Source organism: Coenobita brevimanus, chromosome 18 (assembly GCF_032717465.1).
Source record: "Coenobita brevimanus isolate Jiangsu-jjx chromosome 18, ASM3271746v2, whole genome shotgun sequence".
Lineage (NCBI taxonomy): Eukaryota > Metazoa > Arthropoda > Malacostraca > Decapoda > Coenobitidae > Coenobita > Coenobita brevimanus.
Genome location: NC_136971.1, coordinates 6275238 through 6302315, shown reverse-complemented (window position 1 = coordinate 6302315; position 27078 = coordinate 6275238). Strand labels below are relative to the sequence as shown.

The 27078-nt window shown below is 43.8% G+C and overlaps 1 protein-coding gene across 1 annotated transcript; it reads right to left on the bottom strand.

The window, feature by feature from the left end:
* Positions 1-558: 558 nt before the first annotated feature.
* LOC145391384 (irregular chiasm C-roughest protein-like) lies at positions 559-27078 on the bottom strand. Its single transcript, XM_080265984.1, has 9 exons — positions 26836-27078; positions 25011-25251; positions 23525-23749; positions 14362-14510; positions 13699-13957; positions 12894-13049; positions 8339-8673; positions 7089-7262; positions 559-957 (listed from the first exon to the last, which is right to left on the bottom strand). Exons 1-9 carry the CDS (start codon positions 27076-27078, stop codon positions 559-561), a joined length of 2181 nt encoding a protein of 726 aa, XP_080122110.1.

Sequence of the window (27078 nt, the reverse complement as noted above, 5' to 3'; positions counted from 1 at the left end):
TCAGTCACGCACTCACGCACTTTCAGTCTTGATATTTGGTTCTCGCTAAACTGTGGGCGCTTACTTAACTCATATCACAGATCTGTTCACCTTAGGATTAACTGGGAGACCTTCCGTGGGAAAGAGGTGGGTGGGTGGGTGGGGTTAGGCAGGAGGAGGGGGAGGAGGCGGAGGAACATGAAAGGGTTTGGTCCGGCAGGCTTCCATCTTCAGGTCGGAATCCCAAAAATACGGCACAGTAGATTTACTAAATAACAAAAAAGGTTTAACAACTGTAGATACGCTTTACTAGGGGATCTGAATCCATTATCAATAGTAGTAATATTTTGCCGGTTCACTGACCAGATTCAGAAGCACTTTTAAAAATCTCCGACAATACATTTAGACCACGGGGAAAAAACTGTGTAGCCCATAAAATTGGTACTACTATTATACGGCTTTACATTTTTTCTTTCATTATAACCACTGTGAAAAAGTCAGCTCTCCAAGTATGGCTATCTCATTAGAAGTTACACTCTAGCTGCTACAACGCTAGAACCTACGTGGCACATGTAAGCCCTAAACCAGCGTCCCGGGCTTTATTTTAGTCTGGGGAGGGATGATGTACTTGCTATGTAGGACTGTGGAGTCGAGGTCCTGAGACATCTCCCGTTTTAGCTCCTGTTTGAGATCCTGCAGGAGGGCGTGCTTGAGGGTCCCGTTGACGCCGTTCCCGTTCACCACTTTCCCATTGGACGAGGCGTGGACTCTGCCGTTCAGGTCTGTTGTGTTGGCGTGTGGGGAGGGGGTGTAGGGGGGAGGGGCCACGGAGGAAGGGAGGGAGGAAGGGGGTTCGCTGGCTGGAGTGGAGCGGGCAAAGGGACCTCCGACTTGGAACTGAGCGTAGGATTCGCCAACACTGACGGGCACAGGCGTGTATTCCCTGGCGTAATCCACGTAAGAGATGTAACCCTGGTCCTGTAGGGGAGAAAAGGGAAAAGAATGCTGAGTTTTAAAAAATGAAAGGGGAGAAGCGAAGAGAAAAAAGGGGGTGAAACCAAAGCTGAGTTAAAATTCGTCATCATCACATGCACCGATCAATAATAATCTACCAATACAGAAATTCTTCGTTATGTACTGCGTTCTTGACCTTATTTTTAACTCTTAAGTCCACAGCAAGTTAAACAAAAATTACCTATTAAAATTCCATTGGTACCTTATCTATAAAGTTGATTTGACAGTTTCTCTCAAAGTGATGTTTTGCAACACATCAACAGCATATAACATTACCTTAGAAAGAGAGAGAGAGAGAGAGAGAGAGAGAGAGAGAGAGAGAGAGAGAGAATCATCGTACTGACTGGATTGAAGAAGACTGTTTCTAATCTTATAAAATTTTTCCATACCGTAAAATAATAGAGTACAATGACGTCATCTTGTCAGAGTAATAGGACACAAAGGGGAAAAAAAGGTGTTGCTGTCATTAAGGAAGATGACATCTATCTATCAATATACCTAGGCTGCTTCCCCTAAGGAAAGGGAGGTAGCCGAGACAGGACGACACACTCTCCATTTACTCATCCATTTAAACACATTCATTCACATCTTAGCCCCAAAGGGGAGAACGGACAGATCCTCACCGCACCACACCGCACAAGGGTCAACTTCGCAATGCAATCAGTGACATCCGCAGCAGGGCCCGACAGCAGAGCTGGTTTACCCCTGCCACATCATAACATACCCATCCCCTTACCCGCACCTGACCTGACTAGCTGATCAGACCAAATGCGGGAGAATATCCCCTCAGGGCTGCGTCATCACTTATTTATTCACAATTTCTCTCCATTTATTTCTGTCACGCACAGCCACTCTTCCTTGCTCGACAGACATCCCTCTCGCATCCAGCGCTCTCTTCACACTATCCATCCATCCTATTCGTGGTCTTCCTCTCAGCCTTACACCTCTCACATCAGATCTAGTTATCTTTTTCACCAATCGCTCATTATCCATTCTCTCCATATGCCCAAACCATCGCAACACCCTCTGCTCAACTCTACCAGCCATCTCCTGACAACTCCAGTTCTCCTTCGCACTTCATCATTTCGCACCCGATCCATACGCGTCACTCCACACATACTCCTCAGACACCTCATCTCCATTACATTCAAACTTTTCCTCTCTGCTACACCCATATTCCATGTTTCAGCCCCAAATAATGCATAATAACCCTTATATTTTCGTGTGAGGAAGACAACAAGGACAAGACAGTGGAAGCCCAGGGAGGAAGAAAGAGGCCAAGAAGTTAGGTGTGCTCAGAGGCTGATGGGAAAACGGATGTGAGGTCTGTTTCACTGGATGCTGGCGTTATGGTTTCCTCATACTTTTATGTTTCATTCTGTTGTTTCAGGATCCTGACTACCCCATTTATAATAGGGATGTAGGATGATGATGATGATGATGATTGCCTGATAATAATTATCAAGATACTGATGATGATGATGATGATGATGGCGATGATAAAGATGATAATGATTTGGCTGATTAAAATTATGAAGATAAAGATGATGAGGAAGATGATGATGATGATGATGATGATGATGGTGATGATGATGATGATAAAAGAACAGCTGAAAATAAAAAAAACAGCGATAACGAAATGATGTTCACCACTTGCCTACCAGAGGTCTTACTAAAGCTGAATAAAACCGTCTGCCGATAGGAAGAACGAAACAGGCAGAACATCACTGAGCATGGAGATCGCTTATATAATATTCACCACCGTAGGCCAGTCCCCAAGCTGAATGAAATCGTCTGGTGGTCGCAAGAATATTAATAAGACCCCATCTCTTTCAAGAACTTAACCCCTTCATTCCGGTGAGGTATTTTTACATTTAATTAGCGGTACTTTCAGACGGTTTTGCTAGCTTAGGGGATTTTTTTTTTTTCAAACTGGAGGGGTTAGTTAGGTATTCCCTTTCATTAATCCCTTCATTGCTACGGGATTTTCTTAGGCTGAGCATGGGGTCATCGTAGTGAAGGGGTTAACTGAATAAAATCGTCCACTGGTAGCAGGAATAAACCATGAAATAAATCACGCAGTTTCGTGGAGAATAATCAAACTTTAAAGTATTTTTATTAGGAGGCGACAACCCCGAGGCAAGTAAAGCTGTCGCTCCCAAGTTTTAATATCGTGGTGACCTAATTCCTGGTGCTGGATGAGGCAAACGAGGTCGGGGCAAGTTGTGATGAGGCTGGTGATGCGGTGGTGGTGAGGTGCGGTGTGGCGAAAGTGGTGAGGGGGACTGGAGATTGTGGGGTTGGTGATGTGATGGTGGTGAGGTACGATGTGGTGGTGGTGAAGACTGGTGGTGATGAGGCTGGTGATGTGGTTGTAGTGGTGAAATCTGGTGGTGTTGAGGTTAATGGTGTGGTGATGATGGTGATGATATCCTGATGGTACTAAAGGTTGAAGATGGTTGTGTGGCTTCTGACTGGAGGGGGTGATGATATGCTCGTGAAGGCGGGTGTTGTGATGAGAATGGTAATGGTGAGATAGTGGAGTAGGAGATGGGTGGTGCTGAGAGAGGTGGTGAGGAAAGAGACGGATGATAATGATGATGATTGATGATGATGATGATGATGATGTTAGCTGCTGCCGCTGATAATGATGTTGATAAATGGGGTGGTGGTGAAAAAGATGATTTGTGACGATAATGACGAAGATAACTGTAATGATGATGATGATGATGATGATGAAAGTGACTGTAATGATGAAGTTGATGATGATGATGATGATGGTGGTGGGTGGTAGTGGTGATGAAAACTGTAATGAGATACGTGTAATGTTACGGTATGTAATCAAGAAATTTAATCAGATACTTGGCCGAGAGTAATCTGTGTTCCTGGAAAATGATGGAACGAATTTAATGTGATGATGGTGAGAGAGATGATGGAGAGATGATGATGACTCTGATGAATTTTGTGATGTAAGATGTAGTTGTGGTATTGGTGGTGGTGGCAGAGGCGGTGATGCCTGTGATGAACCTCGCGTTGCAAGAGGAGGTGGTTGTGGTGATGGTGATGATGATGATGATGGTGAGATATATAATGGTGGTGAGACTGCTATGGTGATGATAGTGGTGCTGACGGTGAGAAGTGGAATGGTGATGGATGTTATTCGTGATGTAAAGCTGGTGATGAAAGTGATGGTGATGGACGATGAAGACGGGTAAAACTCGTAATGTAAATGAAGCTGGCAGTGGTGATGAAGACAGTGAACAAGCCAGTAGGCGACGATGGCCACATCTTAGCGGGCCTGTCGAAATATTGCCGCCACTGTTCAGCCTGTACACACGAAGGAGGATTCGTATCTTGTTAGGAGTCTAAAAATGCCATCTCTCGCCTCTCTTTAGACACAAACTAAACCATCCAGATAACTGAAATTACTCGATACTTGCTTAAACACAATAAACATCACAAAAGGTGAAATAAATTCCTATGTATATTTTTATGAGACCTCCCATACTATGTACTGATTTTGTTCTTAATACACATATTTAGTCATTTCAAACCAGTTCAGCACCATTGAAACTTTGGGGGGTTGAATATGTGGGCATTTCTTAGTGCGATGTTCTTTCGCTCCTTTGCTTATTTTTCAGCTGTGTGTACGCACTCATTTTGCGAAATTTTTCGTGCTCCATTGCGAAGCACAGGATGGGTTTAGGAAGCTAAAAATTGCATTGCCTGGTGTGCCAGATATTTCTCTTCGGTTTGGTAATAAAAAAATCGATTTTCGAAATCTGAAAAAATGGTGCCGGGGCCGGCCACTGGATTCCGACAATTTCCGGATCCACGACCATGGAAGGGCTAAGGGGATTTTGTAACCTTGCAGACACAGCTAGGTCACAGGCTGGTCATTGTGTCCAGGTTTGGTAGGAATCGATTGATTCTAAAGGGTAGAAGTGCCTGCCACAATAAAACAAGAAAGAGAGAGTACAAGAGAGACTACAAGAAAGAAAGAAAAAACGCAACTAACAATAAGGGTAGCATGGAGCTGGCTAAAAAAAGACGAGAGGTAAGACGGTGAAAAATTACGATGCTTTTCCTAACGTAATGAGAGGTGGCTATGGTGATATCGGTGGGGGACAGACAGACATGTTTCGTTTGAAATGAATGTTACGAGAGTCAGCCGAAGGCAATCATCCGACGGTAACAAGTATATATATGATAAAAAATCAAAATGAATGAAAGATGGTACGGAGACTGTTTTTAATGCCATAAGTGTGAGACGATCTGAGCTGAATATAGTTGTCTGATTGACCAAAAACAAACAGAACGGAGGTCATCACCATTAATCCTCTCATGTTTGGGACAGCTGTACTTTTCTAATCCCGCTAACGCCAGACGATCTTATTTAGCTGAGAGTGATTCATTGGGGCTGGAGAGCGTTATGGAGTTAAGTGACAGACTGAATTTTGCTGAGGTATAAAAGTGTTGTGGAGAGCAGCGGTGAAGTGGGATGGAACGTGTGATATTTAGGGTAACACTGAGCGGCATTGTGATAGGGGACTTGGTAAGGGGTGAGGTGGTCGTGGTGAAAGTGATGGTGATTTTAGCAGTTCTGACGACAGGTTGTGGTGATGATGGGGATGGAGGGCTAGTGTTAAGTGCAGTTTTAAATACGTGTATGGATGTGTGATATATACAGTGTGGTAGCTGCGAAATGTAACGAGAGTGTGAGGGATGAAAGTGTTTAAAGTTACAGTGATAGTGGCTGTAGTGCTGCTGGTAATATATAAATGTAAATAATATATATACATATATATATATATATATATATATATATATATATATATATATAATGCACACCAAGTTTGTCAAGGCCGTAAAAGCCAACTAATGTAGAATTAACCACAAGAGACATGCACTAGGATTCCCCTAGTAGAGATATGAGGGAGGAGGACAGAAGAGGAAAGGGGGGGGGGATAAGGATGGAGAGAGAGGGAAGATAAGGGAGAGGGAGGGGGGTGGAAAAGGGGAGTTGTGATTGTGGTAATGAAGAGAGACAGAGAGGGGCGGAGACGTAAGTTAGAGTGGCAGGAGGAGGAAGGGACTGAGCTGCGGTGTCTGTGGACGGGACGAAAATTAGGTAACGGAGGAGGAGGGAGATGGGGGAGATTGGTGGGAGAACAGGGGAAGAAGACATGGAATAGGCAGGCTACTTCAAGGGGAGAGGAGATCCTAAAAGACAGAAAACATGACACTGATAGTGAAAAAATCTTTAAAAAAAGAAATCCAACACGCGAAGGGGACACAGAATCCCCCAAGGTTCAGTGGATTGACAGTCCTTTAGTTTTTCTAGCTTCCTGTTTCTGTATCTAGATCCCTTCCACCCATTAGGGGGTTTGAAGATCAACCCGTTTTATTAGTGCAAGAGTATTGTGATGATGATGATGATACACATAAAGATGCACAACGCAATAAGAACGATACAAAATCATCCAACGAAAAGGGAAGAAGAAACAAAAGAACGATAGACAGGAGACACTCACCGGAGGAATAACCTAAACAGAGAAAATTTCAGACAAACAAAAGGTCAAGATACTCAATCCGTCAAAGAACGAAAAGTCAAATGTTCAAGAACGCGAAGCAGAAGACGAGGGGGTAGTGGCATCAAATATTCAGAAGCGGGGGAGAAAAAGTCCCAGAAGATAAGGATGAGGAGAGTGCTCGCTTAAACGCTGAGCCAAAGAAGAGGTAGAATGCCAAGAAAAAAAAGACAATAGTGCATAGAAAAGCTGTCAGCCTTTGAAATGTTTGGAAAATAAAAATGAGTAAAGAATTACAGACCAAGAAGGTCCCAATGACAACGTAGAGGTAGACTTAAAAGAAAACAGAGAAAAATTATCATAAAACAACAGATCAACGAGATGGTCAAAATCGAAGAAAATGAAGGCGATGAAATTGCCATAATAAAACAGTCAGCCATCGAAGAAGTAGAAATCAAAGAAACGAAGGACGAGAAAAATGCAACATCCAGTAAAGCCAACTAACGTAACTTTAAAAGCGAATTGAAGAAAATAAAAAATAAGACAAAGATAGCTGATACTCACAGGCGGGGTGAAGACCGTGGATCCGACACTGTATCGTGGGTGTGCAAGTGGGGCGGCCTGGGGGTCCCTAGGAGAGGCCTTGCTGCTCTCTTTCTCCCACCCGCTGTCGGAGTCGCGGTCGGCGGCGGAGAGGGACGAGGAGGTGCGGATCTCTGTGTCTTTGGCGTCGGATTCCTTGAGGGGGGGAGAGGAGATAAGAAATTGTGGTTATCATCGTTATTGCTGTCGTTATCGTCCAAGTTATCATCATTACCATTTTTTTCATCATCATCGTTATCATTATCATTATTAAAAGTTATCGTAGTTTTCATCGTCATTTGCCCTCATCGTGGTAGTCAAAATCGTCACTGTTATCATCATTGTAGTCATTATCGTCACCGTAATCATCCTCACCGTACTCATTATCGCTACAGTTGTCACTATCATCATCAACCAAACCCTACTTCTCAGACATATGTGGAGTTTTACTAATACTTGGTCGGATCTTGAAACAGGAAAGAGAAGTCCTAACGGTAAAGGTGTGTGCGAGTATGTGTGTATAAAAGTATATGTGCATAATTCATCCTCTGTGAAACAAGACACACTACAGCATTTTAATGTGGTTCTGTTTTTAATACCCTTTTGCAGTTTGTGGCAGAAATGTAAAGCTGCCATTTTTACTCCTCTTGCCACACACAGCAGAACGTGCGTATTTCGTTTGGGCTTTTCTCTTTAGCTATTCATTAGAGTGAGTGACAGAAAAAGTATTATATTTTGCTAGATTTTGGTATGTGAATATATATATATATATATATATATATATATATATATATATATATATATATATGACACCATGAATGTGTTGCCGCGAGTATCTTGTTAGTTCATTATGGTTTCCTGTAAACTTCTTTTGGGTTTTAGGTTAGCCGTATCCTTTCCACGCTTTGTCTGTTTTAACTTGTCATTCGGTCAGTCTGTCATTCAGTATTTTCGATGGTCTCTTCGCCAGTCAGCCAGTGAGTGAGTCAGTCAGTCATTTATTCAGCCAGTCAGGTTGGTTCTTTAGTCGATTAGTCAGTCACTATGTCATTCAACCAATGAGTTGGTTAATCGGTCAGTTGGTCACACAGTTGGCTGGTCAGTCGGCCAGTTAGTCTCTCAGTCGGTCAGTCAGGCAACTAGTTGATCAGTCAGTCATTCAGTGCGTCAGCTAGTCGGCCATTTTCATAATCACAGTTACAGGAATCATGAACAAAGAGACAGAAGTCCACACTTACCTGTCCAGTGGAGTGATTGTCGTGGGGGAGGAGTGAAGCCGGCATCACCTTCATGGCCGTGCCCATGTTGCCTCCGATGCTGTTCTCTCCTCTCAACCCTCCTCCAACTCCTCCAAGGCCTCCCCCTCCGAGCCCTCCCACTCCTGTAGTGGCCCCGACGGGAGTGGTGGAGGAATTTTTCTCTACCACGACCGCTCCTGCTTCGGCCGCCTTGTCCTTGGGTCTGCTCCTCCCTCGCTTTCGGCCGCAAAGGATGAAGAGAATGACGATGATGACGACTAGGACGATGCCTGCACCACCTCCCACTATGACCATCAGCGGGATCACGGCTGTCGGAAAGGATGATAATGTCTGGTTAGGTTAGGCTGGGTAGAGTTAGGTTTGAGAAAGGTGAGATTACATTAGCTTTGGTTTTGTTTTCTTTGGTTTGGTTTGACAGAGTTTCAAGCAGTAACTGAAAACAATTAATATTCTTTTACCAACGCCTTAAATCATCTGCGCCATAAAATCCATTCGTATATCCTTGCTAGTGTGTACGTGTAAGAGCAGTGGAGTAATTACAGTAGGTGTTTCTGGAGGTTGTGGTATGACAGGGGAGGACTACGATGGTCCCCGGGGGGCTCATAATGACTGACTGTCGATGTCACTCCGGGGTCTCCCTTAGGGCCCTGCTGTTGTTGCTGCTGCTGCTGCTGCTGCTGCTCTAACATCCTTCCCAGCATTCACTCCTCTAGTGCTGGTGAAGCCTTTTTCCCTCCCTCTCAGCTCCTCATGAAGCTACTCTCACACCCTCTCTAGCCGCTCTCTCCCTTCCTTTCTAGTCCTGATGAAGCCACTGTTACTCTCTACCCGCCCCCTCTTTCTCTTCCTAGTCCTGACTAAGCCACTCTCACTCCCTCTTTCGCTAATCTCTCCCTTTCTAGTCCTGATGAAGCCACCCTCACTCCCTTTCTAGCCACTCTCTGCCTCCCTTTCTTGTCCTGATGAAGCCGTTCTCTCCCTCCCTTTCCATTTTTGATGAAGTCTCTCTCCTTCCCTCTCTAGCCAATTCCACTCCCTCTCTAGATACTCTCACTCTCTCATACATGTTTGGAACTTTGATCTAAAAATGTTTGACTCTTCTAAGTATATTTTTTGTAGATGTGGTATATCTTTATCTGTTGCATATTAAAGATTTTGCCGTGTTATCCCATTTGGTTATTTTATTCTTGTTAACGTCAGAATTTGCTCAATTGATAAAGCCATTATTTGGCAGAGGCGCAAAAAAACTACCTAACTACAGAGTGATTTCTGTGCCACTGTAATGACCAGGAACTTAATACTGAGTGATGTCAGACGAGTTTGGTCAGTCAAAATAAATAAATATATATCCTACGCTACAGAGAAATTACGAATCTCGATTATCAGTTTTAAATAAAAGAAACATTTTCACTTCAGAGAGCATCACTCAGCTTAGAATTCTGTTATTTTTGACTAGTATCGTGTATTCATCTGTTGAGTGATTTCTGAACATCTTTCCTTCCCCCATGGCTCTGTTAACTTCTCATTCCTGTCCATCACCGACCCCTTCCACTAAAAAAAGGACCCCAGCGTGCTCCTCCGTTAGACACTGGAATTTAGATACGAATGATAACATGATCTGTGTGCCAGAATGGTGTGTACGAGACAAGGCCTGGCGATTATGGAAGCGAAAAGAATTAGGTAGGTAAGTTAATCCGGGAATGGACTAGTGTAGTCCCTCTCCTTTTGTAGTCCCGCTCTCAGTAGTCCTGATGTAGCCACTCTCTCTTTCACTCCTCATCATCTCACAACTACCTTTCCTTGAACTCTTTTTTTTTTTTAATCTGTCATTAGCGCCACCTGACCAACCATGCCGTTTCTCACCCACGCTAACTACCAGTCACTCCTTCTAATAGCCTCATTCACTTACATTCACGTCATCCTACATCAGACCCGCCGCCTGACCACCTTATTTGTACATCATTAACGTCGTCTCACATCCACGCCCTCTGACCTACCGTTTTTCATCCACGCCAACTGACAACTACTCCATCCAACAACCGCTTATTTAGATACAGGAACATATCTCGGAGTAACCCTGTCCGTCAGCCACTCCCTAATATTTTTTGGATGCGAGGTACGTAGCGACTCCCCATATCACTGTCTTGATGGTCCCACACCTATCAAGTAGTTCTGTACTTGTTAACAACTTTCCTCGTTCGATCATCATTATTCTCATCTCTGCCAACATCCAGTCACGTCATCTAACCACCTCAATCTTTTGCACCTGACCTCATTTCATTACCGTTCATATCCACAGTAACTGGCAGTCATTCCATCTAAAAACCTAACTTCATTCTCTAACATTTCACCTCATAAATTTTGTTTGGTAAGTGGCAACCGCACTATTTTTCTCCTTCGGCACCTGACAACCGTGGGATCAGGCAAGTCACATCATCTATCACGCACTCTGACAACCACGACATGTGATAGCCTAATATTACCTCACCTGACTTTACAATACATCAGTCTGCCTTGTTAACTCCACTGTGATGACTTACTGCTTTCTTGTTACCTTCAGACCATTTTATTCAGCTGGAGGGGACGCTTTTCAAACTGGAGGGGTTAGCTATAGCCTCCATAAACTCGGCCACAACACGATATCTCCGTCAGGCTAGAATAAATCGTCAGGTGGTGGCCTGGTGGAAATGAAAACTAGATCACCGGACTCAAGGGACTGTTAAGAGCTGATTTGCGGTACTGATGTCCTGTGCCGGGATCTCTCTCTCTCTCTCTCTCTCTCTCTCTCTCTCTCTCACACACACACACACACACACACACACACACACACACACACACACACACACACACACACACACACACACACACACACACACACACACACACACACACACACACACACACACACACACACACACACACACACACACACACACACACACACACACACACACACACACACACACACACACACACACACACACACACACCACCCCGCACAACCCCGCTGCACATTATATAACAACGGTACACAGAGACAGGAGGAATATGTCTAGGTAAACAGGCTCTAATTAAACGTAAACGAGAAGAGTGCTCGTTTGAGAGTGAGTTCCTTGACATGAGTGTTGGCAGAGTTTGACTAAAGAGCTTTACTGGAGTGCTTGTAAATAGTAAAGACAGAGTTTATCGACTAGTGCAGTGTCTCATTTTATTTATTTATTTTCCTTTTATGCTCAACTGGACACAGAGAATGGGACAGCTCTAGAATGAGTGATAATATTTTGCTTCTCGCTGTAAATTATGGGGTTGTAGTGTAAGTGACTTTGGAGATTTCTCAGTACCTTATACTTTGCGATTTTTTCTTTCGTCTTCTCCTTTTTAAATATATATATATATATATATATATATATATATATATATATATATATATATATATATATATATATATATATATATATATATATTTCATATTACGCCTCCATGTCCTCTTGTGCCTTACTGATGCAGTCAGTTTTAAAACGATATCAGTGACGTAAAAAGGGTGCTTAAAATACTCAAAATAAATGGCACAGGAGCAGGTCTCTGGGCCCTTCGATATCACCTACAATCTAATACACACAAGCAATGGTTCCGAAAATCAGTCGCTGTCAGGAGGTCCAACACCCAAAGTTTACGACTGCAGTGAATAATATAGTACTGTTAAAGGTCACTGCTACATACTGATGACTTCCTGCTGAACAAAGTACGAATACAGAGAACGCAGCGAAATTAAGATTGCGGCTTTGATCTTTTTTGAATGTTAGTCTTTTTCTCTCTCTTTTCTAACTCCACCCGGTTCTTCCTTCTGTTATTACCTTATCACATTTTCCTCCACTAACTGTTCGTAAACTCCCACCTTTCCATATCCACTAAGTCGTTCACATATTTACCCATCCATTCCACTCGCCTTAGCGCTGGAGTGTCCATGTCTCCTATTTGCATCTTTTCCTTTCCTATTTCCTCTTCCAATTCTTACTCTTTATTCCCTCCATCCTGTTTCTATTACCTTCGTACAGCCAGCCAGTCACTCATTCTCCTTATGTTATCATTATAGTAGGAGCTAGTGGGTGGCCATTCATAGCATCGTTTCCTTTATCAGTTCTTCTCTAATTTTGTCGCTTCCCGCTTTTATCATCGGTTTCTCTACACCCACTTTCTCCTTAAACAATTCATTCACTTATTCATTCTATTTACGCCGTCGCCGGAGTGGATAGACCTCTATTTTCTTTTCCTCTCTCAGCTTCCCGAAATTCTCCCAGTCCCTCCTGTTCTTATAGTCTTTCCTCTTCCAAACTTTCTTACGTATATAGAAAAAAATAATAAGTCACACATCAGAAATACTCACGTTGTCAAGGAGTAAATCAAACCTCAGGAATACTTTCGTTGTCGCTTCCCGAAATTCTACCAATCCTCCCCGTTTTTATTGTCTTTCCTCCTCCAGTCTTTCTTATAGTAAACAAAAATATTAGCACTCATCAAAAACACTCACGTTGTCGCTGCAGCAGTATCCGGTGAGTGTCCCTGCCGTACTCATTGACGACGGAGCAGTTGTAGGCCGCGAAGTCCTTGATGGTTGTCCTGTTGATGGTGAGGGTGGATACAACGCCGTCCGCACGCTGCTCCTCATTCACAAAGTGCCCGTCTTCTGCCACATGCAAATAGAATAGAGGTTGAAATAAAGGCACGATACAGAAGTGTTTTTGGAATGTGAAGAATATATCTTTTAACAACCGATATAGATTTAACAGATGGCTGCGTTTAGCTAATGACGGCTAACTATGCTTGCAGTAATAATAATAATAATAATAATAATAATAATAATAATAAAAATCATCATCATCATCATCATCATCATCATCAACATGTAAACAGAAATTTCTTATAGCTACATATAGAACTCTGTGTATAATTATCACAAAATTAACTCGCTGAGTGGCCGCTTCGGTGGCCTCCGCTTGATGTCAGGTCACTTCCTATCTTCAGAAATGAGTCATAACTCGGGAACCGGTGACCCGATTGGCCTGGATATTGTTTTATTCTTCAAGTTACATCATTTTAACTGTACCTTGCTCCAACAAAAATTTGTGCTACATGCGCCGTTTTTGCTGTGTTACGGTAACAAACCAACAAACCTACAGAAATCGGATCATTATAAAGGAGATGCTTAATGCCATAATCGTGCGGGACATTGATTGGAAGGCTTACGCTCGATACAGTAATGACGATGACGACAGCGATGACGATGATGATGACACTGATCACGAAACTTGCGTCAACTGTCCAACCAAACTCACCAGACGCCACGGCCGATCCCTCTCTGGTCCATGTGACAGAGACAGGGTGTGGTACTGCAATTACCCCACAGCGCAGCACCGCCTTCTTCCCCTCAGGCACGGCCACCACCGCCTGCGCCTTGATGTGCGGCGGGCCACGAAGGCGCAGGTGAACGCGGCCCTCTAGTGGCGAGAACCCGGGACTGCGCGCTGAACACACATACAGCCCCGCACTGGTTTCCGACGCCGACACCATTAACTCCGGACCCCTGCCAACAACCTGCAGAGAAAGGAGAATTACCACTATCAGTCTTGGAGGTGGTTTATTACCCCTGTCACTCCTGGAGAAGAATTAAATGATCTGTCAGCAGTAATATGAAGTAAAACCCTGGATTCTGAGGCCGATGCCATTACCTCCGTATCTCTGTCAACCAAATGAGGACGTGAAAATTAATTCATTTAATCCTGAAGGTGAAAAAAGTAATTTCTCGGCAGCAGCTGTAATCTAAAGATTTTGCCATCATAATGAAGGCTTTAGTGGAGATAGCTCACATGCAGAGCATCACTACCCGAGGTAAAATCAAGAATCTTTTATTAGCAGCACTAGCTGAGCTGTGAAAGATATCGCATTGGCTGCTGGCGAGTGAAAAAATAAAGACAAGGCATGTGGAAACTGAATAAGACAAAGTTACATGATCTCTTTACCTTTGGTTCGTCTGGTCTGGTCCATGTGATCTCCGGCTGTGGGTTGGCGTCCACTCTGCACTTGAGGGTCACCATCTGGCCTGGCTCGGCGGACTGGCTGCTGGGGGCCGTCACGAAGAGGGGCGCATCTGGAACAACGAAAAGTAAATTTGGTTACAGGAAGCAAAGGAGATCATAGAGGACTTTCATACCTGTGCATACACGGTTTTTTAATTTATTTATTTTGGTGGAAAAATGGGTCAGGATAATGATGATTTCTTTAAATGTATTTATTTATTATTTATTTCACTGGTGGGGTGTGTCTGGCAACCAAAACATAAAACTTGTCTGGTAATGATCGAAATTATAGAACAATAATATGAACACACACACACACACACACACACACACACACACACACACACACACACACACACACACACACACACACACACACACACACTTCCAGGCCTCCCATCTCCAACTACACAGGCATTTGTGTAACACCCAGTATAATAGCAACAAAACAAATACCGACATCCGAAATAACACACACAAAAAATCTACACTCCAGCCTGCACTAGCGAACAAACACAACGCCGATCCTTGCAGTCAGTCACCTTTGACCTCGGCACAAAAAGAGAGAAAAAAATAAAATAAAATAAAACATAAAATGGGCAAAAAACGAAATTGTCACGGGTGTGTGCTCTATTGTGTTGGACCTTTCAAAACGGGTCGCCTCCCCGCAATTCACCTCGATTGGCCGAAACGGGAGGGAATTGCCGACACCGAAACTGGAATTTCGGTCTGATTTTGTTACATGTACGCTACGAAAAAAAAGGAGGAAAACTACAAAACGTGAAAGAGGAGAAGTGAAAGAACGCAAGTGAACAGACAAACAGAATAGCTGCGTTTGAGGAACTAAATACCGTCAGGATCAAGAGCAGTAACAATAATAACATTAATAAGAAAATAAAGTATCAGGTATACGTCAACAAACAATAATAGAAACTGAAACTAACAACAGTTGAAACTTGAAAAACGAGGGAACCCAACCGAAATCGAATCCTCAAAAAACTAACTAAAACAATAAAATAATAAAACAACCGAAGTGAAGACAAACACTAATCTACAAAAACAGAAAAGTGAAAGAAAAAGACTCAGAAAAACCGAAACGTCTAAAAACACCGAGGCTGCGAAAACATCACTACGCCAAAACAAGAGAAGTGGGGGTGGGTGGTGGGGGATGAAAGGAGTGTGTGGGAGAGGGGGAGGTTGGTGTTAGGGGGTGTGGAGTGGGTGAAGGTATGGGGTAGGGGGTGTGAGGGGATATGAAAGAGGGTGTGTGAGTGGGGGAGGGGTAGAGTGGGGTGAGGTGGAGTTGAGGTGGTGGGTGAGTGGGGTGAGGTGGAGTTGAGGTGGTGGGTGAGTGGGGTTAGGGGAAGGGGTATGTAAGGGGGATAGTAAAGGTGGAAGGGGGATCCAGGGTGCACTGTAAAGCCAGAGGGATGGGAGGGGACAGCATAGGTGAGCAGGAACACGCTTCGTCGCCCCCGATTCATAACACCCAGGCGGAAACTTTGCAACTAATTTTAACTGGCAGGTTGTCTCTTTTTGGCAAAACTTCTGCAGGAGAGGAGGAAGAGAAGCTCATGGTCGACGGAGGACTGAATGAAAATACAGAGACGGGGAAGGAAAAGATACTATGATACACACACACACACACATACACACACATACACAAATATATATATATATATATATATATATATATATATATATATATACTTATTTATATTTACTTTATATTAGTGTGCGTGCGGCCACCGACCTAACACCAATAAAGAGGGTAATGCTCCGTAACACTGATGATGTACTTTTAATTGCTTTCTACATAAAGTCCTTGGAAATGATGGTTTCTAAAATACAGGGTGCTTCAGGAAGTCAGATCAGAGAGAGAAAAACCTTATTTTCTAATTATACAGGGAAACTGTTACAGCACATGACTCCTTTCAACCGTCCACCGCAATCCACGTGTGAAGATGTTGCGCCCAGTGACGCAACACGTACTGCGTCCTGAGAATTTCCCTATGTCACCTGACTTACAAATCGCCCTGTATAATGTGTTGGAGTTTTCTGTTGGCCTGTTATTTCGGTCACGGTTTAGCACAACAGTCACTAAGCATTTCCATAATTTTAGAACAGTTCACTCTCACAAAAAAGACTTGCCACTGATAATTTACGTCTGAGATAAGTACTGTATCACATGCTTCATTTGTCTTTGGGTCTGCTCTTCACAACTAATGCTTCTCTGGCTGCGATACCACAAAACTTTCCACCAAGCGGGTTATCACAGGTTACGCCGTTAAGTAATATGGCACCAACGCAATACAGCCGAAGTTAGTTATGGCCGTGCGAAATACAGGGTCTGTCAGGCATAATGTAGAGATTTCAGTTTAATGTGTGGGATAGATAGCACATCAGTAAGGCTTATATCAACTTCAATACGATTTGGAATATATAATTTTTTAACATAAATCTAAACCTTATTTATACGTTGTATGTCCCTTGCACCAATCTCAAATCCTCGCACTGCTTTTGGCGAACCCTTTACCTGTCCCCCAGCCTTCTGCGTTCATTCTCCATGTCTCACTCATCTCTGCTTAACGCCTCCCTGCCTTTCTTCTCCCTGCCACACCCCTCCCTCCCTCTCCTCTTCCTGCCTCTTTTCTCCCTGCTTGTCCCCTCCGTGCCGCTCCACTTCCTGCCTCTCTTCTCTCTGTCTCTCCTCTTTCTCCCTCTCTTCTCCTCTCTCCTCTCTCTGCTTCTTCTCTTCCTACCTTTCCTCTGTTTGCCTCTTCTCTCCTTGTCTTTCTTCTCCCTGCCACTTTTCCCCTGCTCATACTCTCTCTCTCTCTCTCTCTCTCTCTCTCTCTCTCTCTCTCTCTCATTAAAACCATTGGATGAGGAAGAGCAACTATGTAAGAATGACGAAGAGAAGGACGATGTGGGGATGACGAAAGAGTACCGTTATATGAGAATCAGAGAATGACAATACGAAAAAGAAAACAAGTGAAAAAGTAGACTGTGACGCTGACGAAGAGAAGACTATGTGAGTGACGGAAAAGATTTATCGTGAGCGGAAAATAAACGGATGAGACTGTGAGGATGTCAGAGAAAGTAACCAAGTGAGCATGACGAAGGGAGGAACAGTGTGAGGAAGACGAAGAGACAGAGGGCCTACTATGTGCGAAAGGCGAAGGTAAAGACGATGTGAAAACGACGAAGAGAAAGACGAGGTGTATCTGAGAAAAAGAATCATTATGAGGAAAGACGAAAGACAAATACCCTGTGAGAGTGACAGAAGAGGGCTATGATATGAAGATTATGAAAGGGTACTATGGCATAATATGAAAAGGACGAACGAGAACTAATATGTGACAATGATAAATAGAACTGCTATATGAGGATATCAAAATAAACTACTGTACGAAAATGACGAAAGATTGCTACCTAGTGAGTGACGGAAGAATTTTAATATGTAAGAATGAAAGAGAGAACTACTATTTGAGAAGGAAGAAAAGGGATACGTGGAAATGAAAGAGAATACGTGGAAATAACGAAAGAGAATACGTGGAAATGGCGAGAGAATACTATGTGAGAGTGACAGAGGAGAGCCATTCTTTCCATACTGTGAGAAACGAATATGGAGACCAGGCAGCGTGATTCAATTTTCCCTTGATTATTTTGTACACACTGCGGTTTAGTTGAGAGTGAAAAAAGGTGAAAAAATCCAATAGCTATCCGTCAGCAGCGGGAGCCATCAGTGTAGGTCTCCACTTAAACACTAAATCGTAACTCTGAAAGGTGTTGAAGCGAAAGAGGCGGTCGGATTTATGGTGGAGCGCTGGTGAAGGGATGAAGGGTGGTGGGTAGAGAGGATGAGGGGGCGAGGGGAAGAAGATAGATGGAGAGGAATGAGGGGAGGAAGAGTGGTGGATAGGATGAGGGGAAGAAAATAGATGGAGTGGAATGAGGGGAGAAAGTGAGGTGGAAAGGATAGGGGGAGGAAACTACAGGACGAAGGGAACTGGTGGGTATGTGGGGAAGGGAAGAGAATGAGACGAGCTACGTAGGTAAATATGGTAAGAGGATGAAGGAAGACAAGAAGAATGATGGGAGGAAGAGATGTGGAGAGGATGAGAGGAGGAAGACAGATGGAGACAATTAGAGAAGGAAAAAAATGGAAAGATGAGAAGAAAGACAAAGAAGATGAGGAGATGATAAAGAAACGGAGTGAACGAGAGAAGAAAGGAAAATGAAGAGGATGAAGGGGACAGGTATGGAGACTGAAAAGACTTGAGATAGAAGGAGATGATGAAGAAATGCGGAGAAGATGAAGGTAGGTGGTAGCATTGAGGGAAAGGAAGGGGCAAGGACTGCTCGAAGAGAGAGAAAAAAGATAGAAAAATAGAAGGAAAAAGGAAATAACTGTGGAAGAAAGGAAAAAAAGAACCTGAGATAATTGGAAGAAGGACTAAGGAGGCTAAGGGAAGATGGAGATGATTGGAGAGAGAGAGAGAGAGAGAGAGAGATTATTATGGGATACGGAGAGGATGAGAGATGAGAATGAGCGAAAGAGAGTGAGAGAGGAAACAGTGACAAAGGAGAATCGTTTGGAGAGAGTAAAGTGGATGAAAGCCGAGAGAGAGAGAGAGAGAGAATGGAAGAAGGTGGATAAGACAAGATACTGTTTAGAAAATTACTAAGGTCTCTCATGATTACATTTTTTTAAAATTTTAAGGGGAGACTTTTACTTATGTAGCTAGTTACAAATTGTGTGAAAAATGACGCTGGCAAAGAACACTATTAATTTCCGTTTCAATAAGATGTCTGGGAGAGAGGCGATGGGACGGGAGGTAGGGAGAGAGGCAGGGGGAGGGAGGGAGAGGGAGGGGCAAAGGGAAGAGAATAGAGGGAGGAGGCGGGGGAAGGGAGGTAGAGAAAGAGGCAGGAGGAAGGCAGGTAGAGAGAGAGGAAGGGGGAAGGGAGGTAGAGGGAGAGGCAGAGCGAAAAGAGGTAGAGAGAGGAGGCAGGGGAGGGAGGCGGAGGGAAGGAGGGGAAAGGGAGGCAAGGGAACGGGAAGTAGAAGAGGGAGCTTGGTGAAGGGAGGGAAAGGGTGAAGGCAGGGAGTACAGAAGGAAAGTAGTGGTTAAGGGTAGGTCAGATTTAAGGTGATGGCAGGGGGAGGGGGGAGGAGCTGTGTGTGGATGACGCAGAGGAAAGAAAACGGAAAAAAAAAACTATGAAAAAATAAGGAAATGAGAAAAAACGAATGAAATATATGAAAATGAAAAAATAAGAAAAATAAGAACATGAGAAAACCAAGAAAGTGAGAAAATGAAAGAAATACAGGAAATTTCGAAGACAAGTCAATAATAAAGAAATGAGAAAACCAAGAAAGTGAGGAAAAAAATGAAAAACCAAAAAATGATAAAATAAGGCAGAAAAACAAGAAAATGAAAAAATAAGACAGGAAAATATGAAAAAGAGATTAGTTAGAAAATATGAAAGTGAGACAGAGAACAACAGGAGAAAAACGGGACAAGGGAAAAGTGAGGAAAGTATCGATAAAAGATAAAATAACTGAGAAAAAGACAAACTAGGGATTAGTTTTTCACAGCGAGCTCTTCTAAAAACAGAAAAGTCTTGGGATATCATGATTAAAATTAGGATATCAATGCCCCAAATGGATTAATGAAGACTTGTTCTGACCCCCTTCACTAAGAGGGGCCTTTATTGAGCTCAAGGAAACCGTCTGGAGGAAGGAGGAACAAGGAAAAGAAAAGACGCTGCTGTACCGAAGGAGTTATTGAAGATTATTTCTCTCCCTATCACTATAAGAGGCATTTACCAAGCTGGATAAACTCGTGCGACAGTATAAATAAAAAAATAGAAATTATCGTATTTAAGATCGTAACCCGTCAAGAAAGTGACACCTTCCCAGCTAATTCTTGTTAATACTAAGCTATTTTATTCAACTAAGGAAAGAGAACACACACACACACACACACACACACACACACACACACACACACACACACACACACACACACACACACACACACACACACACACACACAAGAGAAAAGATTTTGTTTCTGATCGTTTCATTATTCCGACGAGCCTCCTAAGCTGATTAACCGCGATAGCAAAAAGAAAAAAAATCATCATCACTCTGTAGGGGTTAAGCTGAAGCAGGGGAGGAGAAATGAAAATGATGAAGCAAATTAGAACAACACAAACTAAAAATTACGGTCTATCTAGGGAATACTGAGATGGAAAATATTCTGGAAAAAGGGGCAAAAAAAGGAGAGAATATGAGTGCCCAGGGAAAAAAAATAAGAAAGAACACGCGAAAAGCAAGAAGTTCCCGGAAAAATTGAAGATAAAAAACGAGGGGGAAAATATTATATGGCACTGGAAGAGAGAGAGAGAGAGAGAGAGAGAGGAAGGAAAGAAGGTGAGAGAGATTCTCATATTGTCGCACGGGTCGTTATTGGAGTGGGGGGAGAGGGGTACGGAGAGGACGGGGATTAAGTGAGATACAGAAATGGACGGAAGAAAATGGAAAGGGATGGGGATAGGGTGAGGAGGGAGAGGATGGGAGTGTGTAGGATGGGATGGAGTGAGAGGGAAGAGAAAGGGAGTATGTAGGAAGGGAGGGGATGAGGAGGAAGGGGAAAGGTATGTATGTGTGGGATGGCATAGGGGTGCGTGAGATGGGATGGGATAGGAATGGGGTGCATTTGGAAGAGGGAAGGGGATCGGTGTGGGGATGGGGATTGTACGATGCGAGTTCCGTGCGATGGGATTTGATGTATAAAATGGGATGGGGATGGGGAAGGAAGCGTGCGGGAAAGTGATGTGCATTTGTGTGGGAAGAGTTACAATGACAAATGTACAGTATAATATGAATAAAAGGAAAACGTAGGGACAATACAGAGTCTGTCCTCAGTGGATTGCTTCCGTGTAATCCTTCCTACTTATTGTGTGATTGCACGTCTTCCTTTGTAGCCTTGATTAATAGTACTAAGCCTTTGTTTCCTTCTTTCTGAGCAATAACATCTGTATCTGTCCTATAACATTCCTAAATTCCTTTTCTTCCCTGCGAGCTGTCATATTACCTAAGAAAATATCACCCATGACCCCGGATATCATACGGCATACATATTTCACAAAATACCTAAATTATCTGACCAGTTTATATTCTGCACGACTAAGCAGCACATAATCTGAATTACTTTTTTCTGATGGAAGAATCGAATCTCAGTCACACTAGATCCACACAGATGATCACGCTATGGCAAGGCACCACTACTTCCTGCACGCTAGTCATTAACGTCCGGTAATAGCATCCAGGCAAATCAATCACTCCAGCCCTCATCTGAGTACAGGCACGCAACACCTTAACCCAGTACTCCTCAGTGTGTTATACTAATCCCACCATTCTTGCCAACTTCTCAGCCACTTCATGTCAGGGGAGGTCTTTGCAAAGCTGAATAATACCGTTTGGCAGTGGCTGTAATAACTTGAGAGATCTGTTCGTATGTAAGGAGTTAAACAAGTCATCCTCGTCCTACCAACAATCTCTCTCTCTCTCTCTCTCTCTCTCTCTCTCTCTCTCTCTCTCTCTCTCCTGAAACTTCACCTGACAACAAAAGGTACTTTGAACCCACTTATCCTCAGTGGACCCTAATCATGCAGTTACTCATTTAAGCTTCTTGGCAAGTCTTCTTCCTTCCCACCCGCACGAATATCTTACACGAACCTTAAAAGACGGCGAGATAACAGAGCGACAAAATAGGGACCAACTTCCGACACACACAAATTCACTGCGGGAAAAAAAAAAAAAAAAAATGAGACTCACTTCTGACACACACTCGTGTTGCAAGAAAATCAAGACACACTTTCGAAACACATTTGGATTTTGCGACGATTCCGACACAGACTTGCAATACGACAAAACTGAGGCACTGTTCTATCACACCCTTGCACTGCGGCAAAATCGAGACACATTCGACACACTCTTTCATTACGGGAGAATAGACACATTTGATTATCGACAAAATTCTGAGACTCACTTTGATTGGAACAAATTGAGACACACTTCTAACACAATTTGCGTCACAGAACCCACTTCAGTCTCTCAAGTCCCATCTTACGGAGAAGGACAACCGCAACTCAACTGAGAGACGCATCTGACCCACTTGCGACACAGGGATCACCTTTTTCCCTCTCTCTATCTCCCTGCCACTCCGCCGCGGCAAGCCCTCCCATCAGCAGATTACACGAGTCTCCCTTGCTCTTACGTGGATTAATAACTCTCCCATCTCGTCTCCAGGTGAAACAAGGGTTGATTGTATTTTTCTCCTCTCTCTGAAGACGCTGTGACTTTTCTTGAGCTTAATTTCTGGTGTGAGTGTGTGTGTGTGTGTGTGTGTGTGTGTGTGTGTGTGTGTGTGTGTGTGTGTGTGTGTGTGTGTTTCGTACTCTGCTCTTTGTTTGTCCTTCTCTTTCTGTTTGTGTTACTGATTGATATTGTTTCGCTGTGACTTTTGTGTTTGCGTCTCCTCTCTCTCTCTCTCTCTCTCTCTCTCAAGGTCAGCAGTGAGAAACTTGTATCGATCTTCAATGAAGCCAATGTTCCTGTGTGTTTCTTTTCGCATTTATCTTACACACACACACACACACACACACACACACACACACACACACACACACACACACACACACACACACACACACACACAGTAATGTAATGTTCTGATCTTTCGTCGATAATCGAAGGATTCACATATTGACGAGAGCATGTCTGTGTTCTTCTCTTCCCCATCATCATAATCATCATTTCCCAATTTGCCATTAAATGTTGCGGGGGGAGGGGCACATCCAGATTATACGAATCGGACCACAAAGAAGCAACCATCAACAGAGTTCTCATTCCCGGTGCAAATTTAACGAACAGCACAGTATGTAAACAGGAGAACTGCCAGCAGAGTTCCCCGCAAATAGTACAAGTTTAATAAAATAACACAGCATGGAAACAGGAGGGCTAACAAAAGCGTTCCCGCAGAATAAAATAAAATTTCTAGGCACTCACATCTGATATTGAGCGACTGTGTCTTGCGTGTGGTGCCTACGGTATTGTTGACCTCACAGGCGATGGGGACGGCGTTGTCTGAGCGGGACAGAACCCCCAAGGGAAGCGTCGACCCCTGGGCTCCCGGAACTTCATCCCCACCTCGGAACCACCGGTAGGTCAGGTCCTTGGGGTTGGCTTCCACCAGGCAGGTCACGGAGGTCTCAACGCCCTCTAGTAGCTCATCTAGCAAGTGAAAAGAAGGGTAACAGTAATCCTGATATCTAACAGTAACAAGTAACAAACAGTAACATCTAGAGGTAACCGATCTACGTCCCTAGTAGCATCAAATACTCAAGCAACCTCCAGTTTTTATTTGGGGTTTCGAGCTGATGGCGCTTTATGCTAACGGCCACCAAACGAGAAAGGAAGACGATAATTTGACACTAGATGTTGCTCTTGCCGTCTTCTAATCCCTAGTAGATGTAACAGCAGAAACAGCAGCAACAGTAGCAGCAGTAGTAGTAGTAGTAGCAGTAGTAGTAGTTGCAGCCCCAGGCTCATATAAATGTGAACCAGGTGGACTGCAGGCCGAAAGTGTCCGTTTCCTGCAATCCACCCTCCTCCTTTCAGGGGCTAGGGAGGGGATTGAGGGACGTAAATATAAGAAGACAGCTCCACCGCATGGTCTTAACGGTGCCACCAAGTGAAGGCGTCTCTCTTAGCACCAGTCTTCAGTCGTTGGGAGTATTTACACGGTCACCCAACAACCTAAAGACGTCATGCTTCGTTTCATAGTGCTGTACTCTGATAGCAAGATTAAAATTAAGACAATCCCAAGCTGCAGGAGCAAAAGGCAGGTTGTCAGGGGGAAGAAAATATAGGTGTGGTAGGCTGGTCTAGTCAGAGCAAGAATAAAATATAAGACAATCCCCGGTCGAAGGAGGTAAAGGTCAATGTCAGGTTCTCAGGCGGAATGATATATAGCTTCTAACTTTAGCCGCGTTGATTTTTACGTTGGTTAAATTGTCTTCCCGCATGCTCAGTTTTATTTTGCCCTTATTGGAAAATGGGAAGCCAGTCTTGAGCTCACTGAATCGTAGCTGGGATAAAACACTTAAGGCATTTCGCGTCCTGAAACAGATGCTGAGGATTGCTTTTAACACTCAGAGGACGGAAAAATTACTCTTCAGGTGTGTGTGTGTGTGTGTGTGTGTGTGTGTGTGTGTGTGTGTGTGTGTGTGCGTGTGTGTGTGTTCGTGCGTGTGTGTGTGTGCGTGTGTGTGTGTTCGTGCGTGTGTGTGTGTGTGTGTGTGTGTGTGTGTGTGTGTGAACTGTACTCGGTATACGAGTATGTAACCATGTAGTCTACTCGCATGTGCACGATGTTTCCTGGCTATAATGTGTGTGTGTGTGTGTGTGTGTGTGTGTGTGTGTGTAAGCATTTGTATGCACGTATGCCTATATATGTGTAATTGTGTTGTAATTTCTTTCCTCGACCCCTCACCTGGGGAAAAGTCGAGTTGGACCTCCGGGGGATACTCCACGTTGAGGCGGATCTTGGAGGCTAAGGGGCTGTTGAGGGCGGGGTTGAAGGTGAGGCAGGAGAGGGTGGTGTCGTGGTCGTGGCGTGTGGGCGTGAAGGTGAGGGAGGCGTGGGTTTTATACCGCTTACCGTCCTCCATCAGTTCTTGGGTCCGAGTCACGCCCGTGTGGATTACCGCCCCGGATTCATCTAGCCATTGGATCTGTTGTGAAGGATAAAAGAAGAAATGGTAAACATGCGAATAATAGAAGCGATGGAATGGCAAAAATAGGGCAGAATGAAAGATGCACGGTGGTAAATTGAAAGCTAAGTGTGAGAAGAATGGAGGAGATGATGTGGAGAGAAAGGAAGACGAAATGTGGCAAGAGTGGAAAGAGATGGAAGGGTGAATGTGATGAGAATGGGAGAAATGGAATGTTAAATGTGGAAGAGATGAACTGGAAGACAAGAATGGATGTGGGGAGAGTGGAAGAGATGGAATGGTAAATGTGGTGAGAGTGGAAGAGATGGATTGGTAAATGTGGTTAGAATGGAGGAGATGGAATGGTAAATGGAGGGATAGACGCATGTGAGGGCTCTCCACCAGGTCGGATATAATCATCTGGCGGTGCTAAGAATAAGACAAAAAGACGTCATTCTAATCATGCAATGCGTGGATTTTGTTAGTAAATACATTCCGTCAGAATAATCTCACCTGAGCTGAATGAAATCGTTCGGACTGGCTGAAATATACTAAATCAGCCAGGCGTTCTAAAGTAGTTCGGGTAATCAGTATAGACTGGCTATCTGTACATTACCTCCTAAGCCGAATACGATCGTGTGGTTGTAGTACAAAAAGACCAAAAACACAAAAAGACAACAGTTCTAATTTTGCTGATAACGTCGGCCAAGCCTGTACACTCGGCAGCAAAAGTCCTGTTGCCTCTCCTTCTCTCTCCATGGGCTTTGAAAGTCAGTCTCCTGATTACACAGCAACTGACACTGATTATACTAAATTCAGCCACAGATCAGTGTCATCAGGGCCCTTTGCTTCGGATTCGAGAGACTAACTTAACAACTGACAGTGATTATTTGACCACAGATCGGTGTCATGAGTGTCATTTGCCTCCAATTCAGGAGACTAAGTCAACAGCTGACCGGTTATTTGGCCACAGATTAATGTCATCAGTGTCACTTGCTTCGAATTCAAGAGACTAATTTTCAAAGGCCATAGACAAGAAAGCAGGGGTCAATCTTTCTATCTCTCTATCTACCTGTCTCAGTGAAAAACACATAGCCCAAGGTCAAGAGGCAATATACAGTCTCCCCTTTTCTCTCATACCCTCATAAGTCCCAATAATAAGTACTCATAGGAAGAAAAACACCCTCGTTCTACTAGGCCATAAAAACGCATATTAAAAAAAAACAACCTTTGAGATTTCTAGGAGTTGTTGTATGCCTCTTAATTACTATATATAAAAATGAGGTAGCTTTATGGCATATCCTGTACTCCACTAAATGAAATCCCTTTTTTTCGTCTGAGAGAATGTTTATTACGTTAATTTTTCTCGCAGACACTCGTTTCATTGATTAATAATGATGTGCCACTATATTTCTACTGATTTTCTGTTGTGGTTTACAGTAGTTTTATCTTTGGACAGCAGTATCAGTGAACTGGTGCACACACACACACACACACACAACCCACACACACGCTCAGCCCCCCCCCCTCCACACACACACACCAAAACAAAAGTAAGCGACACACAACACGAAAAACATATTAAAGCCGCTCTGCCGTTCTCACCTCGGGGACAGGTCGACCGCCGCTACTCAGGCATGTAAGGGTTAGGGGCACTCCTGCGGTCGCCACGGGGGGGTTCGTGACGACAGGGGGCTGCGGCGGTACGGATACGGTTAAGCGGGCGACATCTGACCGCAGTGGGAGCTCCGTGGCGCTGGACACTTGACACTGGTACTCGGCGTCGTCCTCGAGGGTGACCGGCGAGATTCTTAGGCTGAAGTCCCCCTCCTCGTCCGATCCGATCAT

Bases quoted from the DNA above. Each gene is read 5' to 3' on its own strand.
- LOC145391384 (XM_080265984.1), bottom strand. From the start codon at position 27,078: ATGATCGGATCGGACGAGGAGGGGGACTTCAGCCTAAGAATCTCGCCG. The intron at 8,674-12,893 runs GTGAGTGTTTTT...CCTTTCCGACAG, and splicing joins GATACTGCTGCAGCGACAAC to CCGTGATCCCGCTGATGGTC. The intron at 7,263-8,338 runs GTGGACTTCTGT...CCCCCCCTCAAG, and splicing joins ACTCCACTGGACAGGTAAGT to GAATCCGACGCCAAAGACAC.